General features: G+C 40.1%; 1 protein-coding gene across 1 annotated transcript in view; it reads left to right on the top strand.

Moving 5' to 3' along the window:
• The window catches only part of LOC122808974 (immunoglobulin alpha-2 heavy chain-like), a 462,686-nt gene that overhangs the window by 292,800 nt on the left and 142,643 nt on the right, over nt 1-27,243 (top strand). The window contains exon 4 of the mRNA XM_044080138.1: nt 16,230-16,520. Within this exon, the coding sequence (XP_043936073.1) occupies nt 16,230-16,520 (291 nt within the window). The remainder of the gene's footprint in view (nt 1-16,229; nt 16,521-27,243) is intronic.

Here is a 27,243-nt window from a genome sequence, read left to right as displayed (position 1 = left end):
TCCTCCAAAAGGGCCTCATAGAAACAGACAACTGGTGCCAGAGCCATGGCCTCAAGCTAAACGCCAAAAAGTGTATAGTCATCCCCTTTGGCAAAAACAAAGTGCCCACAAATTACCACATAGGTGGTAATCCATTAAGTATGGATGAAGTAATTAGGGACCTGGGGACCCAAGTTGATAGCAATCTCTCATTTGACAACCATGTGGCCAAAGTGGTTAGAAAAACATTTTATATAGCCCACCTAATCATGAAGGGATTCACATCTAGATCAGGGGAGGTCATCGTGCCTCTTTACTCATCCCTCATCAGGCCCATAATTGAGTACAATGCCCTTTGGGATGTACCTTACCAGACACCTGCAGCAACTGGAAAGACCCCAAAAGTACCTCACCAAGAGGATCAAAGGGCTCAAACAGATGCCATATGCTGCCCGGTTAAAGAAACTCCAGCTCTACTCAGTGGCATACCGCCTGCTCAGAGGTGATCTGTGCCTGACGTATAAAGCCATGTCCAACCCGGAATTAATGGACATGCTGCACCTCAGAAAATCCAAATCCCATCGAGCTACGTGCTCGAGAGACTTGAACCTCAGCACTGAAATAAATAGAACATGCTGGAGGGACAGATTCATAACCCAGAGGCTCCCTTCACTCTGGAATAAAATCCCAGTCCAGGTTAGGCAGAGTCCCTCATTGACTCTCTTCAAGAGGAATCTTGATGAGTGGATGGGGGATCGTAGGTTTACCCCGGGTATCACTTCTGTCACTGTTAAACAGAGGCACAGTATACTAACCTCGGAAAAGGGCATAGCAAAATTAATTTAAAATGGGTGGCGAAAGCCAAACACACTCTGGCTAGGCTTATAAATGCCCTAGGGCAGATAGCCTAGTATGAACCTATGAACCTATGAACAGCTTGGATGGGGAAGGTGTTATGGAATCCCAGTCTCACATGCTTCCACATGGTAGCTGTGCAAATCAAGTTCCCACCCATGGGACTATCAACACTGCTCCTTCATTGCTCCTATGGTGGCAGTGGTGGAGGCTTGGGTCTGGGATGAGTCTACTCCACCAGGGTGGCCAGCATGCCCTCCATCTGGTGCAGGCAATGTCCATAAGCTCAAAAGAGCGTCTTGGCCACCATACTTGGCATTTCCTCACAGGTGACAAAATCATCCCCTCCACCACTGCTCCCAGTGCAGGTCCCAGCCCTGGTTCATGGGGCGGCACTACCCAATGCCACAGATAGTGCTGGGACAGCAGAGGCGACACCACCAGGCTGTGCCCCAGATATGCTGGGCCCCGGTGTCACAGCCAGAAGAGGCAAGGTAGGTGGATCACCTGGAACCAGCCTACCTTGATGTGCTGTAGTAAATTAGATATAAACATAAGTTAAGATTATTAATAACCAAACCAAGTTAGTATTAACGTAACAGAATATAATATTTATTAATCAAAATACATATTAAGGTATATTATGTGGAACACAACAATAAATAACATAACAGTAGGTATGTTAACAACCAACCAGTATGAAATAACCCATAAGGCCAACATAACAGTTTAACAGGATATATTAATATTAAAACATAATAATAAATAACATTAATAAAAGAAGATAAGGGGTGGGGAGAGACAGAAGTACATACCATTAGTGAACTTGCAGATGATATTACTACACAGGCTACTAATACATACTTCTACAGGTGTGCAATGCCACTTGTAAGTACAGCAACACCATGGCTGATGTTACACATACATACTTCTCAACCTGTTAGCATGGGACAATATGGGCCAAGTACTAATATGTGCAGGTACACAAGTACACAGAAGTGTTTCACATACTGTGCTGGTACATCACTACAAAGGCATTCTGTAAATGGATTTGCAAATGCATTGCATTGCAGGTAATCAGTTATCTGCTCCTCAAGGACCAGGCAGAGTAGGCAGTTGACATTTTATTATGAAAAATCATGACAGTTGAGAGGTATGTTTGTGTACATTAACTAAGTAGACTACATAGCTGCTACTGTTTTAGTTGGCTGGCATGGGAGTAGAACCCAAACACTGTGACACCAGGGGATATGTGCACTTAATGTAACAAGTGACTGCAGTCAGATTAGAAAACACATGCAATGAATACAGCCCTACTGCAGTTATTTGAACACATTACTTAACATAGCACAATCCTGCTGTACACTTTATTAACATTGTTACTAAAAATGTGTCACTTACATACATGATATCTTCCCAGAACATGGGCTACCTTACCCATATATGTTGTTCCTGGAGTGGGGGGAGGAACAGAAATCGTTATTTGACTCAAACTGACCTGAAGACAGCCCTGAACTGTAATGTGCCTTGTGCAGTACATTTTTCAGGCAATTACTTCTGCATTCTTTATTAATTTAATCTGTACAGTTGACTGCAGTCAGATTTGACCTCACGTACAATGAAAATAACCCTACTGCAGTTATTTGATGACATTAATTGACAAAGCACAATCCTGTTGTAAACTTTATTGAAAATTTTCCTTAAAACTTGTCATGTATACAAAACAGAACAACAGCAGCAAACCATAGACCAACGCTTCCAATAAAAGGCATACAGCAAACAGATCTCTCGTATAAAAACGTATAAATCCAATGAACAAAGTCCAGATATATTGTAAACGTTTATTCAAACAGGTTAGCGCTTTCACCAATAATGGCTTCCTCAGACCTATGCATTCTACAGATCTCATCTTTGTTTAAATAGCGCTCATGGCGGGAATTCAAAATTCTTAAAGTGCAATCACGTTTAATTTCAGATATTCAGCAATCAAAACAAATAAATCATCAATCAGTTTAAAAGCTCATCTAAAAGCACATGTTTAAAAACATATAAAAAATATATAAAAAATATACAATAAATATATGTATACATCTCTGATTATAGGTGTGCCTATACTTATACAAATATACTCCCTATCTAAAACTACCTACGGATGTTCCTGGCTTTTAAGAATGGCTTAATGGGTACTACACCATTGAGACCTGGTTGAATGTCAGATCTCAACTTTATTATCCAATTGGCTTCTCTGGTCTCAGTGTAGTTTTTTATATCGCCCCCTCTATTGCCTGGCTTAATAGTTTCTAGAATGGAAAATTTAAAAGTATGCCTGGGTCCACTCTCCATAACATGTCTAGCAAGGGCATTCGTTTTCAGGCCTATCCGAATATTATATGCATGCTCCCTCATCCTGTCCCTGAGTGCCCTGTTGGTTTTACCAACATAGAATGCTTGGCACTCAGAGCAGGATGCTAGGTATACCACATTGGAAGTAAGGCAGCTACCATGAGCCCTAAAGGTATACTCCTTCTGGGTGATGGGATGTATGAATGTGTTGTCCAAATTAATATAATTACAAAAATTACATTTCCTACATTTTTCTGTCCCCTCTATCTCTGTACCATGTTTACCTATCTCTTCCTTAGGATAACATAGTAAACGCTTTAAATTCTTCTTGTTTTTGTATACAAATCTAGGTTCCTTTCCCACTATTCTTAATATCTCCGATTCAACAGTTAGCACACCCCAGTGTTTCCTTATTATGTCCTTGATTTTTGCTACATCACTGGTATAAAAAATAGTACATGCTACTCCTTCCACTTCACTCCTCCCATTTTCACAGACTGTGTCCCCATCATTCATTGTTGGCCTATGTGCTGACCCATTATCAAAATAGGGCGCTGCAGCTTGCTCTCTCAATAACGACATATCTACTAGGCCTCTACTAATATCTCTTTCAGAGTATCCTCTACTCCTAAATCTATCAGTTAGCTCACTAATTTCTTTGACAAAGCCTGTGTCAGTGGGATTGTACCTGGATGTACGTATGGCCTGTCCCCTTACCACATTTTGATACACATATCCCGGGTGCATGCTTGTTCTATGTAAAAGTGCATTTTTGTGGCACTTCTTCCTGTATACTCCTGTATTCATCATTCCATTTTCCAATTTCTCTATATAAATGTCAAGAAAAGGAAGTTTATTCTCAGAATATTCATACGTAAACTTAAGATGTGTGTTACTAATGTTAACTTGTTCCATGAATTCAGCTAATTCATTAGGTGTGCCTGTCCAAATAAGGAACAGGTCATCCACGAAACGTTTATAAAATGGAACATAGTTCCTAAATAAAGACATCTGAAAAAGTTTTTCATATTCCCATTCTGCCATATAGAGGTTGGCGTAGCTATTGGCACATGACGTGCCCATAGCCACGCCATCCCTCTGTAGGTAAAAGTTGTTTTCAAAACTAAACACATTAGATTCCAGAATCAGCTCTAAAAAATACAACAAAAGCTCAATTCTGGATGAATGCATTTCAGAGTTACGTTCAAGGTAATTACCCAATTTAATAATTCCATCAACATTGGGTATCACTGTGAATAATGACTTCACATCCAATGAGACCATGTAAAAACATTTCATGGTATCATAACCCTTGAAAAAATCATTCAACTCCAGCAGAAATTGCTTAGTATCCCTCAATATATTGATGTCTCTATCTACAAACTGTCTAAGCTGTTTTTCCACATATATTGAGAGCGGTTCAGTTGACCAACCTTTCCCGGACACTATCGGTCTATACGGGGGGTCCCTTGTATTCTTATGCATCTTGGGGAGTCCATGGAGTACTGGTATCAGGGGATATTCAACGTACATGAACTCAAACATTTCCTTATCTATAGCATTAGCTCTATATAAATCTTGTAAAGTATTCTGTATTTTATGAATTACTGTATAAACCATCTCTTCTCCTATACTTTTATAGTAGGTATTGTCTCCTAGCATTCGTTTCATTCCATCTATATACTGAGTCCTATCCATGACAACGATACCCCCACCTTTATCTGCTGGTCTAATCATCAAAGTTTCATCATTCATCAGGTTCTTAAGGGATTCTCGCTGTCTATACGTTAGATTGAACTTCTTTCTAGGTGTTTTATTAGCTCTACTATCATATAATGCAGCTATATCGTTCTCCACCAATCTACTGTATGCTGTCAACAGGGGATGGAAAGGTGGTACAAACACACTGGGTTTTCTCAGTTCTCTAGTGTTATAAATCTGTTCCTGATCTTTGAAGAAAATCTTCAAAGATAGGTTCCTAACATATAATTTAAAGTCCCTAACCGTCTCTTCATGTAAACTACTATATGTGGGAATAAAGGTGAGACCTTTATTCAATACCACTGTTTCTTCTTCAGTCAGCATTCGTTTTGAAATATTAAAGACTAATTGTTCTTCCTCCCTTCCCACATCTTTTTTATACTGTGGTTGGTATCCCTGTCTTGGGACAGCTTCCTTTTCTGTCTCCCTCGACTTACTGAACGCATTCTCCCCTCTCTTCTGTCCATTCTGATAGGGAAAGATTAAGAACCTGATGAATGATGAAACTTTGATGATTAGACCAGCAGATAAAGGTGGGGGTATCGTTGTCATGGATAGGACTCAGTATATAGATGGAATGAAACGAATGCTAGGAGACAATACCTACTATAAAAGTATAGGAGAAGAGATGGTTTATACAGTAATTCATAAAATACAGAATACTTTACAAGATTTATATAGAGCTAATGCTATAGATAAGGAAATGTTTGAGTTCATGTACGTTGAATATCCCCTGATACCAGTACTTCATGGACTCCCCAAGATGCATAAGAATACAAGGGACCCCCCGTATAGACCGATAGTGTCCGGGAAGGGTTGGTCAACTGAACCGCTCTCAATATATGTGGAAAAACAGCTTAGACAGTTTGTAGATAGAGACATCAATATATTGAGGGATACTAAGCAATTTCTGCTGGAGTTGAATGATTTTTTCAAGGGTTATGATACCATGAAATGTTTTTACATGGTCTCATTGGATGTGAAGTCATTATTCACAGTGATACCCAATGTTGATGGAATTATTAAATTGGGTAATTACCTTGAACGTAACTCTGAAATGCATTCATCCAGAATTGAGCTTTTGTTGTATTTTTTAGAGCTGATTCTGGAATCTAATGTGTTTAGTTTTGAAAACAACTTTTACCTACAGAGGGATGGCGTGGCTATGGGCACGTCATGTGCCAATAGCTACGCCAACCTCTATATGGCAGAATGGGAATATGAAAAACTTTTCAGATGTCTTTATTTAGGAACTATGTTCCATTTTATAAACGTTTCGTGGATGACCTGTTCCTTATTTGGACAGGCACACCTAATGAATTAGCTGAATTCATGGAACAAGTTAACATTAGCAACACACATCTTAAGTTTACGTATGAATATTCTGAGAATAAACTTCCTTTTCTTGACATTTATATAGAGAAATTGGAAAATGGAATGATGAATACAGGAGTATACAGGAAGAAGTGCCACAAAAATGCACTTTTACATAGAACAAGCATGCACCCGGGATATGTGTATCAAAATGTGGTAAGGGGACAGGCCATACGTACATCCAGGTACAATCCCACTGACACAGGCTTTGTCAAAGAAATCAGTGAGCTAACTGATAGATTTAGGAGTAGAGGATACTCTGAAAGAGATATTAGTAGAGGCCTAGTAGATATGTCGTTATTGAGAGAGCAAGCTGCAGCGCCCTATTTTGATAATGGGTCAGCACATAGGCCAACAATGAATGATGGGGACACAGTCTGTGAAAATGGGAGGAGTGAAGTGGAAGGAGTAGCATGTACTATTTTTTATACCAGTGATGTAGCAAAAATCAAGGACATAATAAGGAAACACTGGGGTGTGCTAACTGTTGAATCGGAGATATTAAGAATAGTGGGAAAGGAACCTAGATTTGTATACAAAAACAAGAAGAATTTAAAGCGTTTACTATGTTATCCTAAGGAAGAGATAGGTAAACATGGTACAGAGATAGAGGGGACAGAAAAATGTAGGAAATGTAATTTTTGTAATTATATTAATTTGGACAACACATTCATACATCCCATCACCCAGAAGGAGTATACCTTTAGGGCTCATGGTAGCTGCCTTACTTCCAATGTGGTATACCTAGCATCCTGCTCTGAGTGCCAAGCATTCTATGTTGGTAAAACCAACAGGGCACTCAGGGACAGGATGAGGGAGCATGCATATAATATTCGGATAGGCCTGAAAACGAATGCCCTTGCTAGACATGTTATGGAGAGTGGACCCAGGCATACTTTTAAATTTTCCATTCTAGAAACTATTAAGCCAGGCAATAGAGGGGGCGATATAAAAAACTACACTGAGACCAGAGAAGCCAATTGGATAATAAAGTTGAGATCTGACATTCAACCAGGTCTCAATGGTGTAGTACCCATTAAGCCATTCTTAAAAGCCAGGAACATCCGTAGGTAGTTTTAGATAGGGAGTATATTTGTATAAGTATAGGCACACCTATAATCAGAGATGTATACATATATATTGTATATTTTTTATATGTTTTTAAATATGTGTTTTTAGATGAGCTTTTAAACTGATTGATGATTCATTTGTTTTAATAGTTGAATATCTGAAATTAAATGTGATTGCACTTTAAGAATTTTGAATTCCCGCCATGAGCGCTATTTAAACAAAGATGAGATCTGTAGAATGCATAGGTCTGAGGAAGCCATTATTGGTGAAAGCGCTAACCTGTTTGAATAAACGTTTACAATATATCTGGACTTTGTTCATTGGATTTATACGTTTTTATACGAGAGATCTGTTTGCTGTATGCCTTTTATTGGAAGCGTTGGTCTATGGTTTGCTGCTGTTGTTCTGTTTTGTTTTACCGTTTGGATTAGTTTACCGCAAAGCAGCATCTGCCTCAACGGAGCACTCATTGGATTATTTATTGTTGTCATGTATACACTTGATATCTGCCCATAATGTGGGCTACCTTACCCATATACTTTGTTCCTGGAGTGGGGGAATAGAAAGCGTTATTTGACTTACAGTGACTTGCAGACAGCTATAAACCATGCTGTGGCTTGTGCAATGCATTTCTCAGGCAATTACTTCTGCATTCTTTAGTAATTTAATTTGTGCAGTTGACTGCAGTCAGATTTAAACTTACATGCAATGAATACAGCCCTGCTGTAGTTATTTAAACACATTACTTAACAAAGCACAATCCTACTGTGATATTGTTCCTTAAAATGTGTTACTTATACAGCTGATATCTGCTCAGAACATGGGCTACCTTACCCATATACACTGCACTTGGAGTGTGGGGAATATAAAATGTTATGTGACCCAAACTGGCCTGCAGACAGCCCTGAACCGTACTGTGGCTGGTGCAATACATTTATCAGGCAAATACTACTACATTCTTTATTAGTGTAATTTTACAGTTGACTGCCACCACATTAGAACAGACATGCAGTGAACACAGCCATAATGCATTTATTTGGGCACATTACTTAACAAAGCACAATCCTGCTGTAAACTTTAATTGAATTTTTCCTTAAAATTATCACTTATATACATATCTGCCCAGAACATGGACTACCTTACCCATATACATTGTTCTTGGAGTGGGGAAATAGAAAGCATTATTTGACTCAATGTGCCCTGCAGACAGCCTTGAACTGTACGGTGGCTTGTGCAATACATTTATCAGGCAATTACTACTGCATTCTTTATTGATTTAAGTTTACAGTTGACTAGAGTCATATTAGAACAGACATGCAGTGAATACAGCCCTACATCAGATATTTCTACACATTAGTTATCAAAGCACAATCCTGCTTTAAACCTTATTGTTTATTGGTACTATTATTATTTATTGGTAATTGCACTATAGTTATCAGAAATTACTTGTATTTACCACACTTACAGTGCATCCTGGCCAGGAGCCTAGCATGAGACTGGACATTGCAAATCCATTCAGCAGCAGCTATGGGAAGAGAAGCAAACCATTATGAATACCAGTTTTGCATGGATTCAGCTTGTATATTAGTAAAGTAGAATGAACCATACTTAAATATCTGTGGGGCATGCCCAGCCCTAGCCTCTTAGAAACAGGTGTCCAAGGTTCTCATCTTCCTTCACTTCAGGTCACCATAGTGGTGATGACACTGCTCACCAGTGTGGGTGATACATGTAGCACTGGTAAGATCCCTGGCCAATCAATCCCAAGCTTCAGATTTACATTCTGAGCCCTAGTAGTCACCCTGCAGCAGCCGGGGTTCATAGTTCTGGACCAGGAGTCCAACAAATGCTCTAGACTCCTGCACACCCCACCTCTGAACCCCAAAGTGCGCTTCCTCACCAACACAGCCAGGCATACTGACAGGTTACTGAGACTCCAGTGAATGCACAGAATTCCCGCCTTTTGGCCTTAATATAGGCTGCTTTTCCACCCTTTCACATCATACTGTAAAATTCAAAAAAGTGCCACATTGCTTAGCATCATGTAAACCAGCTGAGCATCGCATAAACTCGCACAACTGTGTTTTAGTGGAGCTTAACAACACGCAAACAGGAATAGCTGTTGACCATGTTTAAGCAGTGCTTAGCACCCTGTAGCTTTTCCAAATGTATCAATTTTATTTTTGAATTAGACTGCCCTTTAGGTTACCTCATACATTGTCACAGCAATAAATATAAAAAAGTATGACTCATCAGGTCTCGAACCTGGGACCAACTACACTTTAGGCTGTGATTCAGCCTACTTAGCTACCCAAATACTATGAAAGCAAGTATACCTTCACATATACAACTAAGCAACTTGTTAGTGGTGCTAAGCACTGCACCACACTGCACAAATAGCCATTGACAAAAAAATAGAATAAAAAATGTAGACATAAATAAATGATTAATTACATCCAGTTTCTATTTTTGGATGTCTGGCAGATGTCACCTATGGATGTGTAAGCACAGCTTGGCACTGCTGCACTCCATGCCATGCAAACAGGCTTTAAAAGAAAATTAAATAAATAATTGATTACATCTGGTTACTATTTTTAGATGTCTGCCAGGTGTCAACTGTTTAAGTATAAGCACAGCTTGGCACTGCTGCACTCCATGCTGTGCCATGCAAAAAAGCATTAAAAAAATTTTGAAAACATTAAAAACATATATTAACATTCACACATATTTCCACACCAACAGAGTACATTACAAGGAATCTTATCCTGTGCATAACATTTGTCCAGAAATTTCCTAGACAATACACAACTATGGGACAGCCTCTCCAATGCTACTTACAGGGATTCAATATACATGTTACTGTGATTTCCCTTGACAACATGCTATGATTAATATGAATGGTGTGCTGCCAAGGGAGAACCATGGCCATGCACACTGGTACATTCTGTGTAGGCTCTACACAGAGCCTACACTGATTTTATTGAATCCTAGGGGCAGTTTTTTAAGATGATGGGCTTCTATCCTACAGTTTAATTTTATATTTCTGGTGATTGAATTCTGTTTTTTATTGAAAGTTATTGATTTTCATTCTTGTAATCATTTTACTTATTATTAAATGTTTTTCATTAGACCGCGGTGGTGGTGCTGCGGTAGCATTGTCGCCTCACAGTAAGACATTGTCCTGTTCAATTCTCAGCTAAAGTGTCTTCTGTGTGGAGACATACATGAATGGGTGTACCTTCGTTGAAGGTTGTGTGTCAGGGCTGGCAACTCGGTATGTAAAAATCTACTGCCAATCATTAGTGGACCGGAGTTCCGCTGTGGCAACCCCTAACCGGGAAAAGCCGAAAGATACAACATTAAATGTTTTTCATTACTTTACAATGTAACTGACCAATCAGTGCATTCTTTAGAGATTAGAGCATGTTTGTATCTGTTTGATACTCCCCAGGTCACCTCAAATGCCCTGCTGCTTCTGGTCATAGCTATTATTTATTTTGATATTTAATTTTTAATAATTGATCACCCTTTGAAGGGCATGTAGACCTGTCTGACTCTGGTGACAGCATTTCTCATTTGTACTGGGGAGGTGATACAGCTGGAAATATGTGTCAGGCTTTTCATAAGTGTTTGAGTGTGTGAGATTTAAAGTTATTTTGAGTGTGAGTGAGTCAGAGGTCTTAAACTGGAGCACTTTGCTCTGAAGTGTATGATAAGGGATTACATCTGATGTGGACAGAGGTATATAGTCCAGTCCCAGGAAATAGAGCATGTTCCTGTTGTGCTCTTAAGGGAAATTCTGGAATTATACTCTTGTATACTGTGTGCTCTGGTGTTTTCCATGATGCTTTCACACTGGAGTCAGTGGTGAGGATTAACACTTCTTAATTACTGCCCTAGGTTTTAAGTGGGGGATATCACATTATTGTTGGCAGTCTAGTGAGATATTGGCCAAACGTCACACCTTATATCATTAACTTTCCTCTAGCATGGCAGTCTTAGCTCATAAAGTAGGGCAACATTAACAATTAGTGGGGCTTCAATGTGGAAGAGATAGTTTGGAGACAAGAAAGGAATAGTCTCTGTTGAGATGCTTAATGTCATAAATATATCTGCCTCACTACTTGCAGATAGAGGGTTATTAGTTGCAGTTTGGGACTTAAATCCTAACCAGAAGAGTAGATTTAGCCTTTTTTAACATACCGTACTCATACATTTGATAAGCTGATTCTTCCATCACTGAAAGTTAGACATAGTACAACAAAATTAACATGGACCAGTGTCAGAGTCACACAGACTGAAAATTGCTCCTTGCACTTTTATGTGCAATACAGAGTTAATTTGTCCAGGCAACATATATATAATATTTTATGGCAGCTATTCATTTTTATAACATTAATCCTGTCCCCAAAAGAGACAACCATCCCCAGTTTAGGAGGTAAAATGACTACTGAGGGTACTCATAGCAATATAGAGAGAAAAACATATCCCAGATAACTGGAGAATAACCATTCTGTTGTACGTGTCCAAGACAAATGGGACATTTATAACTGTTGACAATACTGAGATATCAAACTCCTGTCACACTGCATGAAAGTGCTGTTGAGGGAGATTGATAACTGAATATGCAGACTAATGAAAAATAAGATGGAGATGAGCAGTCCGGTTTCAGATGAGGCTGCAGCACAACCAAGCCAATGTTTCCAGTCAGTGTTGCTAAACATGAGGAAATAATATAACTGGGCATTCTTAGACTTTGAGAGGTTCCAAGGAAGTTGATTTAGGCAGTCCTTTGTATGAAGTCCCAGAAACATTGGTAGAATTAATTCAGGCTATGTACAAGGACCCAATGACACAAATATGAACAGTGAATAAACTCTCAGAGAGGTTCCTAGTGGGAGTGGGGGTTCATCAGTGTTCAGCTTTGAGCCTACTTCTGCTGGAGGGAACAGATCAACAAATCTGCTGTATGCAGATGTTGTGGCATTACAAGCAGACTTGCAACAGTAACTCCAGCAAATGATGAAAGAATGGAATGCAAAACTGAAAGCATGTGTTGTGAAACTGAGTGCAAATAATACAATTGTCATGGCATCAGATGGGGAAAATCAGGAAAAAGTGAAAAACTGAGACAGAAGGGAAAATAGCAGAGCAGGTTAACAACTTCAGATATTTGGGAAGGGTGGTGGAGGAGAAGTCTGAATGAGGAGGTCAAAGTTAGTATCAGAGGGTCTGCAGATAAATGGCACAGAGTGGAATGTAGTATATGATTGAAGAATTCCAAAGAAACTGAAAAGTAAAGTGTACAAAACAGTGGTGTGACCAGTTTCTGTGTTGTACAGAAATCTGAGTAATGAAAGCAGAGAAGTTGAGGAAGCTAGAGGTGATGGAGATGAAGTACCTGAGATGGGTGGTAGGATACACACTGTGGGACAGATGAAGGAATGATGACATTAGAGCAGAAGACAAAGTAACTCAGACTGCAGAGAAATTCAAAGACAACATGTTATGGTGGTGCAGGCATATGGAGAGGAAAGCAGAATGTGATTTGGTGAATATAATTAGGAAGAAGTCAAGAGGAAATAAAAATGTCTGTCAAAGACATGGATGGATTGTATGAGGGAAGACCAGAGATAGTCAGTTATGACTCTCAAAGAAGGTAAGAGAGTGGCATTGAATTGAGAGAGGTGGCAACACTTGACTCAACCCCTCAACCTCATGTAAAACTGGGGAAAAGGGGGATGATGATGATGATGATGATCTTGCATGAGATCTGATAATAAACTTTCTCTCTGAAAACTCCTATTTGCTCAGAAATATCTTGAAACATTTTTCCGGGTCTATATTAGATGCATGAAACGACATAACCATGAAGGCTCACATGAGCGAAAATGCCAGGAATCGAAAGGGTGTTTGTGGAGTCATGGTACAGTGAGGAGTGGGATTTGTTGCCCTTTCCTCACTGCAATGTGACCTCGGAGTTAGAATATATAGTTAGCGGGGGGTGTGGGGGGCACAACCCCCCACAATACCAAGTTCGATTACTGGCATTTTCGCTCATGTGAGCGTTTGCGGTAATGTCTTTTCATGCTTCTAATATAGACCCCATTTTTCATGCTATTGACCTGACTACAATAATTCCCTGGAACTGGGTCTCCCTGCTGATGAGCTATGTTAGACTAATTGGTGCAGAATTCTGCTGCTTCTTTGTAAACTACTGCTCTGCAATCATTTCTTATTTCACCTATTCTTTAATCTTTACACTAGCCCCTAGTTTGTATTTCATATGTTCAAGATTTTGTTTTTAACTAGTAAAGCATTGCATGACCTGGCTCTGCTTATTTTACAAAAAAATACTAAAATCTAACTTGGTTAGCAGAATTCTTCATTCCTCTATTGCTGAATTACCTGATGTCTCTGAGGTCTGACTGATTCAGTTGGGCTGCATACCCTTTCAGTGACAGCTTTGGAATGTCTAGTTCAGGTGTCTCACAGACTACAGACTGAAATTGATTTCCAGTTTCTTTTGAAAATGTGATTAGTCAGTCTCTTGGCAGGCCATATCTTCATGGCTTTTATTTATTTTATGTTCCCAAGAATGGTCATTTGTCTTTATGCATTATGTGCAGTTATGTAAAACTGATTCACATTTCATTTATTGTTCTTAAGATTTTTGAGAAGGCATATTATAAATAAATGTTTATTCATTTATATTTATTTACAGGTGCAGCATACTGATCACAATTGATCAATTTCAACTTTGGCCAGCTGTATGACATGGAGGCAGAAGACCCTGAGTATGACCCAGTCAACCCCGATTCTGTTAGCTGCTTGGGTAATTAATGGTGGTGTCAGGGAGGACTGGCAGTGCCTATTGTGGGAGGGAGGGAGTTGTTTGGGTGATTGATGGTGCTGTCGGTCAGGACAGGCAGTGCCTATTGTGGGAGGGAGGGAGATAGGTAGTTTTCCAGCCAATCATGCCTGCTGCTCTATTGTTGACAGAGAAAAATCTCATGAAGCACTGAAATCAGGAGCCATTCCAGGAGACACATGCACCAGTTGCAGCTCTTCCTGTCCCTACACATGAGAGCATACACAGGTGTGGATGTGGTGGGAGTATTTGCAGTTCTTGCAGTGATGCAGATGTGCATTTCACCATCTAGAGGAGGTAGGTTTATGGGTCATAACTGAAAAATGCTCTACATTGCCAGGATGCTGGCTAGAGTAAAAGTGCCCCACACCCCAGTGTCTACCCAGATGATAGTCTCCTGTATAGACTCTTACCTTTGCAGATTTGAAAGATAGCTCCTCACTACCAGGGAATGAATAGGGGCCAATATACCACTGTGGAGGCTTGATTGTCAATGTGCAGAGGGGAGAAGTAGATAAAGAAAATTCAGTTTCAGCCTAGGAGAATTTAACACTTTAGCTTAAATTATTTCAATTGTTAAGATTGAGTATCAAGCTAGGCCATTAAATCTGCCTGTACTGGCCTGCAAACAACAGTAGCAGAGTTAAAAAAAAATTTCTGCTTGCTCTCTGTACCAGTAATCTGCCCCTAGCTTTCCTTGACATAAGGCAATGTGTTGCTATCTTTCTGACATTTCTCACTAAGGCATGTTATACTGTCTTTCTGACAGTACTCACTAAGTGCTTTACAGATTTGAAAGTCAGCAAAACATTTCATACTTTTATTTTCTTTTATAACTAGTTGTATGTGGAGAAGATAAAACTCAATGCACTACAAAGAATTATGACTAGGTCTCCGATCACTGACAGGATTCAAGCTTGAGAGGTGAATTTCTTGGTATCTAAACCTTGAGTATATAATAATCCAGTTATGATCAAAGACCAGATCACAGTCTTTTATACAGTGCATGAGCAGTGGTTATGTTCCAAAACCGTGAAAAAAACTTTTTTCTGACAGCAGACATTTTGGAAAGTGCCTCTAAGTGCTGTTAAACATTAGTTGAACACTATTGCATAAACATAGCCAGTGCAAGTCCCCAGAGAATGTCACTGAGAAGCTAAAACAGTTTTCAAAGCTGTTATTGCTTTGCAACCCTTTTAATAAGAAGAATGGTATAATGAAGCTATTTTAAACAAGTTGTCAGAGGGACGTTTTACTTATGGCTTTCAGTGCTGTAAAACTCTTCATGCTAATACACTTTTTTCATCTAATACACTTTAACTGGTAGTACATTGTGCAGCTAAAGCTCCATGTGTTACAAACAATTATGATCAGGTCTCTCTGATCATAGATCACAGTTAGGGTATCAACATGGATGTGTCAAGATTCACTTCTCAAGCTTTACTTCACCCTCAATGTGAAATTCTTGACATCCATATCTCAAACACATAATAACTTGATTATGATTAGAGATGTGATCATAATTCCCCTATAATATTTACAGTAAAGCAGGATGTACACTGATAGATGAAGTAGTTTAATTATATTCTGTTACTAAAAGCAATTTTGTGATACACAGTCCTGGAGATAAAGATCATCATCCTGAAAGGTCACTGGGGAGAAGTGTGAGGATTAGAGCATTAAACAGAGTTAGTACAGAAATGTTGACTTGACTGACTGATTAGTTGACAGAGTGGTTGATAGTATTTGCAGAAAAGTTACCCTGTAGGGTTCTGCTTATTTTGACAATAATTAATATATAAATAAAATTAGCTGCCCACATAATAAATTTAGAAAGGCAATGGTCTCTGATCAGGTCATGTAAGTAAATATGTACAAAAACAAACTAATTCTGTTTAACAATTTAATTTTATTTCAGGTGTTACTGCAAAAAATTCCATGTAGCCTGAAATAATTTTCTATTCTATTTTTTTAGCAAGAGAACCTTTTATAACTGTGTTCATTGGGAAACTTCAGTCCAGCAGTACAGTGAAGCTAGTTTGTTTGGTGTGTGATCTTCCTTCTGATGAGGTGTCTGTCTCTTGGACTTCTGCAGGAAAAATTATACGTTTGTTAACTTCTGTCAAGAATGATTCATGTCAGACTTTTGGTACCTGCAAGTATATAAAGGCAGTGACAGAATCGCACAATGATGTAGTTGCCTATACGTGTACCGTGGAATTTGAAAATGGAAAGAACTTCAATAAAAGTGTAACTATAAAGAGAGGTAAATAACAGCATGTTTACTTTTTATGATGACGCTTTTATTTTCAGGTCATAACGGGAACCTGTTTTGATACACACACGCACATCGTGTGTGTGTGTGTGTGTGTGTGTGTGTGTGTGTGTGTGTGTGTGTGTGTGTGTGTGTGTGTGTGTGTGTGTGTGTCACACCTGGTACTACTTATTAGCTCAGTGTATAAGTGAACAAGCTTTAACATTTCTGGCCAGAGGTTAACCCTTGGATGAGATTCATACAGAATGATCGATGCCTTTGCTCCAAAAATGCAGGGAAATGTGTACATGCAGTTCAGAGATAATGGATTGCACTTGCTGCTTCAGAATCAGTATACTACTGGAACAGAAAATATAGCTGGTGAACAACACATATATAAATATGGATGAATGAGTATTCCTACATTTTGGAGTTGGTTATACTGCATTCAAAAGCTATATGCAGAAAATTCAGTTAGAGGTTCTGGAGTAGGATACATATTACTGTGTTCATTTTGAGGTACTGCTACCAGTTCTGTCAGTTCTAGATTATTAATTCTCCAGAAAGGTGTTCAGGTTTGGCATAATGGTTAAGGTGTTTTCCTGCCAGATGCACAGTACAGGGTTTTATTCTCACATTTGAAAGGGAAAATGGCTGGGCTTAAAGTGGGCTGCAAGGGTAGCCTGCCTAGTCCTTACCTACTAGATGAGCACCTCGGACAGAGCTTGTGACAATATGAGGTGTTGCCATCTGTGACAGGGAGAATAGGGCAGTACATGTGTAACATATGCCAACATAGTTAGCTAGAGTTTTGTAAATAATTTTGCGTCATTTGACTATCACACTGATTTGCACAGATGTTTGTGTTAAAAATGTATCAGCAGTGTTATTACAGCTAATTAAATGTTTATGTTTAAAGAATGAATTCTGGCATGGAAGAGAAGAGGTTTTTGAAATTGTTCTATAATGTTAAAATACTGCAACAGATCTTAGCAAAGCTCTGAATGTGTATTGTACTAGATCCAGGTGATCAAATGTGATATCATTCTATAACCAGCACTGAAAGGATGGAACTCCCTAGTTTTGTTTTCTTTGGAACCTGATATAAAAAGCTATGACAGTTATCACAGTCAGTTAGTTAAGTTCAGTTGAGTTCATTTCAGTCTGTTAGAATATCATCACCTTACATTGTGGAAGTAAGCATCACAGCATCTAATCTTGACTTTCTGTATTAATTAAGTTAGATAAGGAACAGTTATTCTTTAGACAGTGAGGAAATATAGTGAGATCAATTAAGTAGAGTTTTTCTGCTTCTGTGTGAATCTGTCCACTGTGTTATTTTTATTTCTCCTGTGGCTAAACCTCTGATGTTTATTGTACTTAGATATTTAGCACTCTTATGTTTTCTATGCTATTATTTATTATTAAATAGTTTTATACGTTTCATTGTGGCTGGAGTTTTAGACAATTCTTTTAAAATCTTGAGAGTTCTTGTGCTTATTTTAGTGTCGCCTTGGCCACTCCAAAAAGCCTGGCTGCTTTGGCTACACTCAACCATTTATGTTATTGTTGCTTTTACTCAGTATAATTGGATAACCTTGTAAGAGCCTGACAGTGGTTGACTGGTGGCAGTGAGGTTACCTTATAGTCTGGCAGAAGGGCCCAGCTGGTAAATCTATACCAGCCTTTCCCAGGAGTGTGTGTGTGTGTGTGTGTGTGTGTGTGTGTGTGTGTGTGTGTGTGTGTGTGTGTGTGTGTGTGTGTGCGTGTGTGTGTGTGTGTGAAAATCAAATACCCAAGTGTGGGTGTGTCAGCTACTTGTAACTGGGACACACTGTTCCAAAGTGGGTCTTGTTTGGGATCTGGAGAGAGAAAGAGAGAGAGAGTGAACCCAGTCCTAGGTCTGGAGGAGGATTCCCTGTGTGCTCTTGGGGGAAACTGTGCTTGATGCAGAGAGATACATTTAAAATAATATGTAAGTTAATTCTTGTTCTTAGTGACCACCTCTCACCAGTGTCAGTGGTGAGGATTGAGGCTCCTTGATTACTGGCCCGGGGTAGATAGGCCATCACATATTGGTGACAGAGCCATGGGATATTAATTGAACTTCAGTAACCCGTGGGCAGTTGTCACTGAAGGTGTGTGCACTCTCAACAGCCAAATGATAAACATTCAGAGTTTCATTTTTACAATGATTTTATTTATTTTGTTAGCTTAATTTAGTCAGGGAAAGCAGGCAAAGATGTCAGCAGAGGATTATGATAAGCTGACAAAGAACCAGTTGGCTAAGGTGCATGAAGCAAAAGGACTGCTGCATGCTAGCTGGACTAAAGAGGAAATTATTTTGGCCTGAATTGCAGCTGCAGAGTGGACCAGTGGCCATGAGGACAACCAGTCTGATGTTGGCAACAGGCAGTCTTCATTAACCGGATAGTTCACCTTTTCCTCAGAGGACATAAAATATGTCTGGAGTTAAAGAGGCTGAAGAAAAGGAGAAGCAGTGTCAGCATGCACTGGAAACCAAGTGTTTGGAGTTGGAGTCTGAGGAGAGACTGTAGCATTTGGAGACTGAAGAGAAACTGTGATGTTTGGAGCTTGAAGAAAATGAGAGACTGTGGCATTTGGAGATTGAAAAAAATGAGAAACTGTGACATTTTGAGGCTGAAGAAAAGAGAAACAGTGAGAATTTGAGAGGGAGATGTTGACCCTTCGTCAGGGTCATGTAGGTAATAGGCAAGGGAATAACAGGACCCCAGAAGCAATATCAGTAAATTTTTTCCACAATTTGCAGAGGGGGATGACTTTAATAGTTTTATTCATATATTTGAAAAAATATGTAAACAGTATAATATTGACCAAGAAATCTTGGTACGGTTCCTGATCCCCTTACTCCATGGTAAAGCTCTAACTGTTGTTTCTAAATTGTCTGATATTGATTATTTATACTGTGATAGAGTGAAACAATGTTTACTGAACTGTTATAAGTTAACACCTGAAGCTCACAGAAAGAAAGTTTTGTGAGCACAGATGCAAGGGAGATGAAAGTGTATGTGATTTTATTGCTGAGTTAAACACTTATTTTCATAGGTGGGTGAGTTGGTGTCAGGTCACCACTTTTGAAAGACTGGCAGACCTTTTGATGAGGGAAGAAGCCCTTAGTACTTTGTCAGAGGATATGAAAATCTGTTTTGCAGACCAGGAGTGTAACTCTGCAGATGAACTGGGTGGGAGGGTGGCCTAATGGTTAAGGTGTTTGCCTTACAAACACAAGGTACAGGGTTTGAGTCTCACAGGGGATAATTGGCTAGGCTTAAAATGGCTCGCAGGGGCAGTTAACCTAGTATGAACCTATGAACTGGGGAGAAAAGAGGATCTCTACTTAGCAAGCAGGGCATCGCTGCACAAGAAGGGGATACCCAGTGCTGCACATGGATATAAGAGAACCCATGGTGGGCAGCCTAGATCACTCCAGCAGAGTCTACCAGTAACAGGGGAAGCCACTAGTTCAAGCTTATAGCCAGGATCAAGGGTTAGATATTTTAAATGTAACCAGAGGGGACATGTAACATACAAACATCCAAGGAAGCAAGATGGGGAATAAAAGGTGATGGAGCCAGACACTGGGAATAACAGCATGCCAGTAGTAAGTTGTCTGGAGACAAAAGGGGTACCAAACTATCACCAGAGTTTGTATCCTATCTTACTGGATGGAAGACAGGCAACTGCTAAAAGAGACACAGCCTCTGACATAACCTTTATAAAGCCTGCAGTGGTTAAAGAGGAGCAATACTTGCTTGGGCAGTCCACTTCAGTCAGAGTTTTAGGATGGATCCCATTCCAAATACTTTTGGCCAGGGTTTAGCAGGACTGGGAGGGTGGAAAAGGAAGCAAGTAGGTAGCTGTGTTTGAGGATATTCCTGCAGATATCTTGATATGGAATAATTTTGATAATGCAGTACCTTGTGTTCATGCAGTTACATGCACTCAGGCTTGGAGACAGGCAGGTAAGTCTGGTAGACTGGGGAAGACCAGACAGACCCCACACCTAAAAGCTGGCACTGGTGATGTGGCTATTTCAGGGAGTGAGCTACATTGTAGCAGTGAGCCTGAAAGTGAGCTACAGCTGGTGGTAGGTACTGATGTTCCTGTTGACAGGGTGACTGCAAGGACAGAGGTGAGTGGTAGTACCCAGGCTGTCAGTGAGGCACTGCTATCAGAAGATACTAGCCTTCATGTGGAAGGGGAGCTGGGAAAGGGTCACAAAAGTAGAATAGAGACAAGCCCAGCTTTTGGACCTTACCTAATGAAGCTTGAGGGAGGTAGCGAAGGAGAAACCTAATGCTCAAGGAAAAGGGGAGTCAAACTGGAAGGAAGGGTTACTGTACAGAGAGTGAACCCCTGAGGGAGGGCTAGATGGTGAGATAATACAGCAGTTAGTAGTGCCCCGACTCTACCATCTGGCACTTCTAGCCATAGCCCATGGCATTACTTTTGCAGGCCATATGGACATAAAGCATACCAAGAGACATATTATACAGAACTTTTATTGGCCTTGGATTGCAAAGGATGTAAGAGGGTACTGTAGGAGCTTTGAGCAGTCCCAAATGTTAGCCAAGGCAGGAGACAAGGTCAATGCTCCATTAATGCCTTTGTGATTGAGGAACCATTTCAGAGGGTAGGTATGGATATTGTGGGGCCTCTGAGTACCCCAAGTTCCACATGGAAGAAGTGTATCTTGTTATTAGATTATGCTACTAGATACCCTGAAGTGGTGCCTCTGTCTTCTATTGAGGCAGAGAAGATGGAAAATGCTTTGTTAGAGATTTTCAGCAGGGTAGGTTTCCCAAGAGAAATACTGACTGACAGAGGTGCCAATTCCTTGTCAGACCTGCTGGCCTCTCTGTGGAAGCGGTGTGGTTAAACTGTATACCAAAATTCATGCTATGGGCATTTGCAGACCAGTTTAGGGGAGAGTGGGACAAATATTTATCCCATCTACTGCTTTCATACAGAGAGGTACCCCAGGAATCCACAGGTTTTTCACCCTTTTAGTTGCTGTAAGGCCATAGGGTGAGTGTGAATCCCACAAGGTGTCTGTTGTGGCATATGTCATAAACCTCAGAATAAGGCTTAGGGAGGCTTAGGAAGCTCATGGGCTTGACCCAGGAGAACCTGGCATGAGCTCAACAGCAGAAAAAAGGTCTGGTATGACAGGAATGCTCAAGCCCAAGTGTATGGTGTGGAACAGCAGGTTATGATGCTCATTTCTGTCAGACACAGTAAGCTGCAGGCAAATTGGGAGAGACCCTTCAAAGTGGTAAGGAAGGTCAGTGTTGTTAATTAAATGGTAAACCTGCTAGGCAGGAGGCAGGGGCACAAATTGTACTATGTTAACATAATGAAGCCTGAGCATGTCACGGAGGTCCTAGGTAGACTGCAAAGGCCATGGTTAACCATTAAGCCCAGTAAGTGTCAGATGGGTATGGCAGAGGTCTCCTACCTGGGACATAGAGTAGGGAGTGGTAAGATTAGGCCAGAAGCTGCCAAAGTGGAAGCTATTTAGGCATAACCTGCCCCTGGTACCATAAAGCAGGTGAGGGCATTCTTGGCAACAGCAGGGTACTATAGAAAGTTAATTTCCAATTATAGTACAATAGATGCTTCCCTCAGAGACCTGACAAGAAAAACTGACCAGATAAGGTAGTGTGACCCCCAGCCTGCGAGGAGGCTGGATTCTCAAGACAGAGTATAGTTTAATGTGCTAACAGGCAGGCCCATTTCTCTCAAGCAATGTTTTTCCAGGGTCACTTGAAAAACTAGCTTGAGTCTTCAAATGGGGGAGAGATGTGATGATATGAAAAGCTGCCACCTGTGCCAGCGATAATAGGGCAGTGCATCTGTAACATATGCCAGCATAGTTAGCTGGGGTTTTGTAAATAATTTTGTCATTTGACTATCACAGTAATTTGTACAGTTGCTTGTGCTAAAATGTATAAATAGTGTTATTATAACTGATTAAATGTTTATGTTTAAACAAAGAATTCTGGAAGGGAAAAGTAGAGGTTTTTGAAATTGTTCTATAATTTTCAAATATTGCAACAGATCTTAGCAAAGCTCAAATGTGTATTGTGTCAGAGTCAGGTGATCAAATATGATGTAATTCTATAACCAACGCTAAGAGCATGGAACTCACACAGCAGCTCGTTTTGTTTTCTTTGGAACCTGATATAAAAATCTGTGACAGTTATCACAGTCAGTTGAGTTAAAATGAGTTCAGTTTAGTTTGTTAGAAGCTCATCACCTTGCCTTATGTAAGTACACATTTCAGCATCTAATCTTGCCTTGCTGTATTAATTAAGTTAACTAGGGAACAGGTATTCTTTATACAGTCAGGAAATAGTAAGATCAGTTGTGTAGTATTTTTCTGCATCTGTTTGAATCTGTCCATCTGTGTTATTTTTATTTCTCCTGTGGTTGAAACTCTGTTTATTGTACTTAGACATTTAGTATTCTCACATTTTCTATTTTATTATTTATTATTAAATATTTGTATAGCTTTCATTGTGGCTGGCGTTTTAGAGAATACTTTTAAAATCTTGAGAGTACTTGTGCTTATTTTACTGACACCTTGACCACTCTAAAAAGCCTTGCTGCTTTGGTTATACTCTAGCATTTATGTTACTTTTGATTTTACTCGGTATAATTGGATATCCTTGTAAGAGCCTGACAGAGGTTGACTGGTGTAAGACAGGTTACTTTATAGTCTGGGCAGAAGGGGTACAACTAGTGAATCTGAACCAGCCTTTCTCAGGAGTGTATGCGTGGGTGTGAAAATCACATACCCAGGTGTGGGTGTGTCAACTTCTTGGACCTGGGACACAGTGCTCCAAAGTGAGTCTTGTTTGGGATCTGGAGACAGAGAGTCCAGTCTCAAGTCTAGAGCAACTTCCATCTGTGCTCTTGGGGGAAACTGTGCTTGATACAGAGAGCTGCATTTAAAATACTGTGTAAGTTCATTCCTGTTCTTAGTGACTGTCTCTCACTGGTGTCAGTAGAAAAGATTAAGACTCATTGATTAATGGCCTGGGGTAGAAAGATTGTCACAAAGCCATCCATCCAAAACCCCTTTGCTCATTTTGCACATAGGGTCAGGATGTCACTTCAGCAGTGACAATCATCTTGAGCCAAGGTTCACATCTCCAAGTGGCTAGCCCTGCCACAGTTGTTCTTTCATACCACTCACTCATACTCACACCTATGGCCTGTTTAGAGTATCCAGTCTACCTACTGCATGTCTTTGGAATTTGGGAGGAAACCGGAGCACCCAGAGGAGACCCAGATGAACACAGGGAGGACATGCAGACTACACATAAAAGGCAACCTAGCCAAGAATCAAACTGGAGAACCTCTTATTGTGAGGCAACAACACTATACACTGTGCCACTGTGCCGCCTCCCTCCAGTCACACACACACACACACACACACACACACACACACACACACACACACACACACACACACACACACATATATCTATATCTATAGCTATAGATACACACACACACACACACACACACATATATATAGTGTGTGTGTGTGTGTGTGTGTGTGTGTGTGTGTGTGTGTATGTATATATATATATATATATATATATATATATATATATATATATATATATATATATAGGTTCATAGGTTCATAGGTAGGTACTAGGCTATTGGCCCAAGGGTCTATGTAAGCCTAGCCAGCAAGGTACCATAGCTTACGCCACCCAATAAAGTTATTTTCCTGTGCCACTGTCCAGCAGAGACACAGAAGAGATCCCCGGGGTGTATTTCCTATTTGCCATCCACTCATCAAGATTTTTCTTGAAGAGTGCTAATGAAGAACTTTGCTTGACATAGATGGGTAGCTTGTTCCAGAGTATAGCAAGTCTCTGGGACAGGAATCTATCCCTCCAGCATGTCCTGTTTAATGTGGTGACAAGGTTTAGGTCCCTAGAGCGTGTATCTTGGAGGGATTAGGATTTCTTTAGGTGTAGCATGTCCAACAGCTCTGGGTTTGACATAGCTTTATATGTTAGGCAGAGATCACCTCCGAGTAGGTGATATGCTGTGGAGTAAAGCTGGAGTTTTTTGAGGCGGTCAGTGTAGGGCATTTGTTTGAGGCCAGTAATCCTCTTTGTGAGGTACTTCTGTGACCTTTCCAGTTGCTGCAGATGTCTTGTGAGGTACATTCCAAAAGGGGCGTTTTACTCTATAATGGGTCTAATGAGTGACGAGTAGAGGGGAACAATGACCTCTTTTTTCCTGGATGAGAACCCTTTTATGATGAGGTGTGCCATGTAGAAGGATTTCCTGATTACTTTGGCGATGTGACTATCAAAGGAGAGACTACTGTCCACCTGGGTCCCAAGGTCTCCTATCACACATTCAGAGTTAAGTAGATTGCTGCCTATGTGGTAGTTCATGGGTACATAGTTTTTACCAAAGTGGATGACACTGCACTTTTTGGCATTGAGCTTAAGGCCATGGCTCTGACACCCGATATCTGTCTCAGTGAGGCCCTTCTGTAGGATGTCCACATCATTTGGGGACTTGACTATGGCTCCTAGTTTGCACTCATCTGTGAACTTCATCAGCCAGAGGCCTTCTATGTTAGCCTGTACTTCAGAGAAGTAGATACCAAACAGGAGAGGTCCCAGGACGGAGCCCTGTGGCACTCCACTTGTCACTGGTTTGAGGTCAGATTTGGAGTCTGCAACATTTACAGTGTGGGCTCTGTCAGTGAGCCAGTTGGCAACCCATCTTGTGACATAGGGATTTATACCTAGTTTAGTGAGTTTAGCAATAATTCCAGAATGGGGGATGGTGTCAAAAGCCTTGGCTAGGTCAAGATAGGCTGTGTGAACCACCTTACCCTCATCCACGGCTTTGGTGACTGCCTCAAAGAAGTCGATAAGGTTCAGGAGTCATGATCTGCCTTTCACAAACCCGAACTGGGAGGGATCCAGAGTTTGGAGGTTACCAATGTCTTTGTTTATGAGTTCCATGATGATACGTTCCATGGCCTTGCAGACCAGGCTCATCAGGCTAATAGGTCGATAGTTTCTGGGATCAGTGGTGGCTCTCCCTTTGTGGAGTGGGATAACTGTTGCTGTGTGCCATTCAGTGGGCACAAAGCCTGATGCGAGGCTATTATTGAACACGGTGCTTAAGTGGGGAGCCAGTTCATTCTGAAGTTCATGTAAAATGCAGCCTGGGATGTTGTCCAGTCCCATGGATGCTGTGTTTTTGGCTTTAGAGAGTGCAGCTTTTACCTGTGTAGTTGTGATTGCAGGGACTCTGCATTCTTCCTGTATAGATATTTATATATATAAATACACACACACACATACATATATATTAAATATAGATAGATATAGATATAGATTAGATATAGATATATATAGCTATAATAATATAGGTATAATAGTATAGTATATATAGATATAATTTCAAAGCTTATTTAAAAAATCATCTCAAAAATACATGTCTCTGCTCCTGCATAAAACCTGCCTAATGCTCAGCTCTTCCTCTTCTTCCACACTAGCCTCATCCTCCTCTTCTGTCACATTTCAATCCCTCACAGTTTGTAAAATCCTAAGGCTCTTCTAACTCCTGGCTGTATTGCTTCTATTCTTCTAAACTTTCTGTGTGAGAGCCTAACCCAGTGGGCTACAATGTATATTTTTATTGGTGCTAGCATGTAGGTGTATGCTGGCTATGTTGGCAAAAGCAACACTATCTGTTTACTAAGAGCACTGTGATACTGTGTTTATGCACTCTGTATTTACAGTTTAAACTGTCTGCCTTGTACCATGTGTACTGTACAATCGCAGAACTCACAGTGTGCCAGTACTGTCACCCTAGCACTAAGGTTTTTTAAGCTGCTGAGTGTATTGTGTGCTATTATTCTAAGGAGTGGACAGTACTGTTTTTTGTCTTATGTCACAGGGCTGCAACCCTCCCAAGTGCTTGTGCATTATTCTGTTATAACTGCGCAAATTGTTACACAGTGAGACACCTCCATTAGTTATACCTCATGCAGTGGTGACAAAGGTAACTACACCCACCTAAGAAATGAGTGCAAAAGAGTGTCAGACTCTGGAAGTCTGATCTTAGAGAAAAGCAAGCTGCCCTTATGAGTCACTCTTACACAATTTGGTAAATACTGTTTTTAGGGATAAGTTGCAAACTCTTTTTAGAGTCTTTGGACATGATTAGCCTATTTCTTCTTCTATTGACAGAAAAAATCAGATATGAATTCTTTAATACCTCATATTGAAGGAATAACAGACATAGGATCATAGTTGATGCCACAACATGCATTCTCTTTTTTCATTTAAAAAAGTTCAACTAAACAGGTTCAAAACTATCATAATCATTCTTTTGCTTAAGTTGCATGTAGTTCATTTCAATTTATTGCATAGTGCCTTAGTGCTTGTGTCTTGGCTGAAAAGGATCTTTGGATCAGCCCACTTACCAAGTATAAATAAATAAATAAATAAATAAATAAAGACCTCTCTAGCAGCTTCAGACTAGATAGAAAATTAGACAATACATGTAGGTCTATGCAGGGATTAGCTATTATGATTTAACAAATATCCCCACTTTTCTTAACAACATACTGCAAATAAATAGATGTATGTATAAGACTCTATACCAGATGGCTGAAGAAATGCAGCACTTTAAT

This window comes from Protopterus annectens, chromosome 8.part0, assembly GCF_019279795.1.
Source record: "Protopterus annectens isolate FY-2018-M chromosome 8.part0, PAN1.0, whole genome shotgun sequence".
Classification (NCBI taxonomy): Eukaryota; Metazoa; Chordata; order Ceratodontiformes; family Protopteridae; genus Protopterus; species Protopterus annectens.
The sequence above is the reverse complement of the archived record's forward strand: the minus strand, read 5'-3'. Positions and strand labels throughout refer to the sequence as shown.